This window comes from Chionomys nivalis, chromosome 22 (assembly GCF_950005125.1).
Source record: "Chionomys nivalis chromosome 22, mChiNiv1.1, whole genome shotgun sequence".
In the NCBI taxonomy this organism is placed as follows: Eukaryota; Metazoa; Chordata; class Mammalia; order Rodentia; family Cricetidae; genus Chionomys; species Chionomys nivalis.
This window is the reverse complement of record NC_080107.1, coordinates 52,733,908-52,739,537: the sequence shown is the minus strand read 5'-3', so window position 1 is coordinate 52,739,537 and position 5,630 is coordinate 52,733,908. Positions and strand designations below refer to the sequence as shown.

The window sequence follows — 5,630 nt, the reverse complement described above, 5'->3', positions numbered from 1 at the left end:
TCCAAGTTTCCAGGGTAATAGATATCAAAGTCTACTGCATGTCTAACAGTCCTGGTTTCTCTAGTGCTATTTGTGAGTACGTGGACCTTGGGCTGTCCTCTTGCATCAATGGGCAGCTAACAAACACCCCCGGACATTCCCACAGTCCAAGCCGTTGAAGGAAATTCATCAGCTGAGATTTGCCCCTCCTGGGTATGTCAACTTGACAAGTGAAGCCATGATACTCTGACTCCAGAGCCACCTGAACAAAACCATCACATGATGGCACAGAAGCAGACACACAGAGGAGTGGGACCCAGCAGAGGGTGCCCACAGAAACCCACATGCCACACACAACTGATGTTTTTACAGATGCCAAAAATACACAGTAAGGAAAAGCCTTTGGAACAAATGTAGATGTCGTGGAAAAGAATAAAATGGTCCCTCTAGTTCAGCAAAAGGTGATAAGGACATGGCAGAACAGACCCCTGACCCAGTGCTATGGGGATGTAAATGTCAAAGTCAGTGTGCAGTTTCTCAAATAAACAAAAAAACAAAAACAAAAAAACAAAAAAAAATTAGCAATAGGCTAGGCACATGAGTTTAATCTCAGCACTGGGTAGGCAGAGACAGGAGGATCTCATGAGTAGGAGACCAGCCCGGTCTACACAATGAGTTCCAGGCCAACCAGAGCTACATTGTGAGACCCTTCCTCAAAAACAAACAAAAAAACCCTAACTGCAGGGTCTCTGAGATGGCTCAGCAGAGAGAGGTGGAAGGAGAGAACCAGTCACATACAATTGTCCTCACATCCTCTGACACACATGTCCCTATGTGCACATGTGTTCACACCACACACACACACGATTTGCTACTGACAGCCCTGAGGTCCCCAAAAGAATGCAGGATGTTATCACTTCTGCTTGTTCCCCGCCAAAACTAGATGGTAAACAGTATCGTTGAAGATACTACACAATTCAGTTACAAGACTCAGAGAAATCAAGTCAGGATTAAGCAGCAAGCATCCTCAAACTTCCTCGGGCTGGCTAATTTTCACAGTCCTGTTAGGTGCCATGCAAACTGCTGTCATCTACAGTCTTAGTCAGCTGAGGCCCCTCAGGCTACAGTACAATACTGTACTGTATTTACAATTTACATCTGGTATTGTAAAGCCTGTTACAGCAGAGATAATAGGCCCTAAAGGATGCTGCACTGCTCCTGTGTTGCTAAGTGGCCATGGCATGTCTGTGTCGAATCACATTCTAAATATATTTATGCCCGAACGTTAGTACCGATGTCAGATTTAGTCAGAGAAGCTCGGTGTTTGCAGTGATCATCAGTTACTGCAGATAATCACAACTGGTCAAAGTACAGAGAGGGACAGGCGGTGGTGGCCCACGCCTGTAATGTCAGCACTCGGGAGTTCGAGGCCAGCCTGGTCTACAAAAGCAAATTCCAGGACAGTCAGAACCACTACACAGAGAAACCCTGTCTTGAAAAACAAAAACAAAACAATGCTGAGCCCTAAATTAGACATCTGACATCTGTATGACCCTTCCAAGGTCCAGGGAGCATCAAGAGAGAAGGGACAGGGAGGATAGAGGAGCCTGGACTGAGATGTGGATCGGTGTGCAGAGTGCATCCATAAGGTTTTGGTTTGGTCCTCAGCATAAACCAGGCATAGTTGTGTGTAACTATAGTCTATCACCTGGGAGGTAGAGATGCAAGTGTCAGGAGTTCAGGGGCTCTCTCAGAATCCCTTAGCTTAGCAAGTTAAAGCGTAGCCTGGGCTATTTTACACCCATCCTCAAAAAAACAAAACTAACAGACAAATAATAATAATGTCAGAGCCCACAGAAAGGTGGGTGTTTTGCTCTCTTCTGAGTACATCATTGTAGCCTTTAACCTCTCAGCAGCTCTGTTCACCTGCATAAGATGCACACAAGACAGGGCTCACCAGTATCCATCATTGAAGGGGTGGGGCTCATAAGGTGCCACCCCCACACATGATTTATAGACAGTTAATGGCTGCAGAGAGATCTTCTTCAGAAGTGTACTACCGTCATAGAGTTCTTATGGATGTCCCTTCATCCATGCCCTAATTTAGTGTTTCACAGAAAGGAAGAAAAGGAGGAAAAGTTAATATAAAAAACAACATTAACATAAAATAAATGTTGGCAAAGATTAGAGAAGTTATAATCCTAGTGCATCTCTTAGGGAAGGTTGACAAAATGTCTTAATGACCACAGGGGAGCAGATTCAGGTTGGTTTGGCTTTTCCTCAGGTTCTACTCTCCACAGAGACTCTAAAATCTTTTTCTGAGTCCTAAAGTTTACACTTGAACTCCCGATTAGTTGAGCACCAGATCACCCCAGGCCAAGCTCCCTGTAATGTGACGTAGCTCCCTAAACCATCTCAAACAGGGTGCCAAAGGCCACGGACACAAGGCACTTCTGAAGCAGCTTTTCTCTTTGATTCTCCCAAGACACGATAAGTATTAATGGGGATAGGGATGGCGTTTGCATAGATTTGGAGATTATAAAGATACATCACTTAGATGACGTTGGGACCATGCTTTTCCTGCTCCCACGTAGCTAAGGTTGTGTGTTCACTGCCTGTCTCCTTGGGATATGTTGGTTTAGGAAATACTAGCATGCTGTTAGTTAGTTATTCATTCATTCATTTATTTATTTGATTTTTTATGTTTTGCTTTGGTTTTTGAGACAGAGCTTCTCTGTGTAGCTTTGTGGCCTGTCCTAGAACTTGCTCTGTAGGCCAGGCTGGTCTCTAACGCAGATTCACCTGCCTCTACCTCCTGAATGGTAGGGTTAAAGGCGTGTGCCACCACTGCCCAAATTCGTGTTGTTCTAAGAGATGTGTTAGAAGTGGCCCTGGTGGAGTTGACACAAGTTCTTCGGTTTGATTCAAACACCACATAAGTGAGGTATGATGGTGTGTGTCTGTGACAAAAGAGCTTAGAAGAATCGAGGATAAGAAGTTCCAAGTCAGTTGGGTGGTGGTGGTGCACACCTTTAATTCCAGCACTTGGAGACAGAGGCCGGCAAATCTCTGTGAGTTCAAGTCCAGCCTGGTCTACAAAGCGAGTTCCAGGACAACCAGGACTGTTACATGGAGAAACCCTGTCTTGAAAAATTTAAAAAAGAAAAAAAAGAAGTTCAAAGTCATCATCAGCTACATGATAAGTTTGAGACCAGCCCGAGACACATGTATCCCTGCCTAAAAATTAATTAATAAAACTTAAAAGCCTGCAGTTGTGGCTCAGTTATAGAGCAATTACTGTACCAGTAGTCTTGTTGGTAGCCAAGGGTGACCTGTAACTCACTGGGCAACCTTGAACTCATGGTAGTCTGCTTACCTTAACCTTCCAGGTGCTGAGGTTGCAGGCATGAGCCACCATGCCCAGCTGAAAAGCCACCATTCTGTTTCTTTTAAATGATCTATGCAGGAGGCCGTTTACCACCTGCTGGCACTTTTCTCATATAGCTCACACTCTTGTGGGGAGCACTGCAGTGGAACCCCTAGTTTTCCTTCTACAGTTCTCTAGCCAGTCTGAGGCCTCCGACAGTAACCAGCAGCTACAACACGCCATGGAGGAGAGGGCTCAGCTGGAGACCCACGTAGGCCAGGTGAGGATTTGTGAGGGGAGAGGAGGGCACAATCCCAGGTGGCCGTGAGAACCAGGGCAGCCCTTGGTAACTCGTGCGTTGACTGATGCAGCTGCTGGAGTCGCTGAAACAGCTCCAGATGGAGAGAGACCAGTATGCAGAGACCCTGAAAGGAGAGAGTGCCATGTGGCAGCAGAGGGTGCAGCAGATGGCAGAGCAGGTGAGGCCTGGCCCTGGGTCCCAGCTCTTCCTGAGCATCAGTGGGCCGCAGCTGACGGGCTAAGGGCCTCGATTTTGCAGAGGTGGGACTGGGAGTGGACGGTACCCGGGATCTCTAGCTTTTTCCCTGTGCCTTTGGGCAGGTGCACACACTGAAGGAAGAGAAGGAACACAGAGAAAGTCAGGTACAGGAGTTGGAGGCCAGCTTGGCGGAACTCAGGAGTCAGACGGGTGAGTGGAGCGAGGGTGATCTGAGAGCAGAAGTGGGTCCAAGGCCATAAAGGTGGCTTCCGTTGCCCTGGGGAGGCAGGTGGGTACAAGGGCATTGTAGCAGAGGACAAGGGGCCTCTGCCAGGAGATGGCAAGTTTGTCATTCCTCTGAGCATGTGTCCTTCTGTGCAAAGCAGGGTGGCATGCCACTGCTACTCCGGCAGGAGGCTGAGCATCACGGAACTGTACTAGAGTGGCTTGAAATGCCTGCCCAGTCTGAGACCCTGACAGAAAAGAAGCCAGGGCTTGGGGCAGGAGCCTGACTCCAGCTCACAATGGAGCCTGTCTGAGAAGTCAAGTGTCTGTGCCTGCTTCCTTTCTCAGAGGAGCCACCACCCCCACAGCCTCCAGCTGGGCCCTCCGAGGTGGAAGAGCGGCTGCAGGGAGAGGTTGAGCAGCTGCAGAAGGAACTGGAGAAGCTGACGGGCCCAGGTACAGGACAACGAGAGCCTGAGCCTCCTGAACCGGGAGCAGGAGGAGCGGCTGCTGGAGCTGGAGCGGGCCGCAGAGCGCTGGAGTGAGCAGGCGGAGGAGCGCAAGCAGATCCTCGAGAGCATGCAGAGTGACCGCACCACCATCAGCAGAGCGCTGTCACAGAACCGCGAGCTAAAGGAGCAGTTGGCTGAGCTGCAGAACGGCTTTGTCAGGCTGGTGCGGAGCTTGCAGGCCCTCTCAGGGAATGTAAGACTTTAAGACAATCCTGAAGCCATTTTGACAACTCTGAATCCTCTCAGCCTCTGTGCCATAGTGCTTCCCCTCCTCCCCTGGGAACCAAGGACCTAACAGCTACACTCGCACGTACACAGTTCCTGAACAATTACCCATATACGTATGTTTTGGTTCAGTCCCCCTGGGAAACGGGGTCAAAATGACCTCTTACCTCACCTGATTTGGCAACAGCTCTTCAGTCAATTATTGGTAATAGCCCTTTCGAATAAGCCAATCATAATAGTCAAAGAACAACCTCCCCTTGCTTTTGTGGTCCCTTTTAAAAGTAGATTGTACCAGCTATTCGGGGTCCCTCGGCTTCCCGAATGCTGGGGGACCCTGTCATGACAGAATTAATAAAATCCTCATGCTTTTGCATCGGCTGTGGTGTGTGAGATGCGTCTCTAGGAGCGACTCTTCCTCGGTGTTTGGACGCTAGAGTCCAACAGGAACACACTTACCCCTTCTGGTGATGGGCTGGGGATGGGGTGCTGTCCACCTCCCGTGAGGCCTGTGGGAATGATCCAGCAGCCTTCCCTGCTCTGGGGGAGGAGGTGCTCATACAGGTCTGGGCACCCTAGCCACATTGGGTCCTTATGATGGCTGCTTTCTGTCCAGACCAATGAGAACATGGAGATTACCAGTGAGCTGCAGTCAGAGCAGCACATCAAGAAAGAGCTGGCCGAGAAGTCGGGGAGCTCCAGGACGGAGCTAAAGGAGACAGTAAACCCACAAAAGTGGAGGCAGAAAGATCGGGAGTTCATCATCACCCTCTGCTACAGAGTGGGCTCACCCTGAGCTAAATGAAACCCTGTCTTAAAAATCACA

At 49.0% G+C, this 5,630-nt stretch overlaps 1 protein-coding gene across 1 annotated transcript; it reads left to right on the top strand.

The window, feature by feature from the left end:
* The first annotated feature begins 3,541 nt into the window (after positions 1 to 3,541).
* Positions 3,542 to 4,615, top strand: LOC130864380 (golgin subfamily A member 2-like). Its single transcript, XM_057754636.1, has 4 exons — positions 3,542 to 3,626; positions 3,718 to 3,825; positions 3,968 to 4,055; positions 4,419 to 4,615. The coding sequence occupies exons 1-4, from the start codon at positions 3,588 to 3,590 to the stop codon at positions 4,613 to 4,615; spliced, it is 432 nt and encodes a 143-aa protein (XP_057610619.1). The 5' UTR covers positions 3,542 to 3,587.
* Positions 4,616 to 5,630: the final 1,015 nt, after the last annotated feature.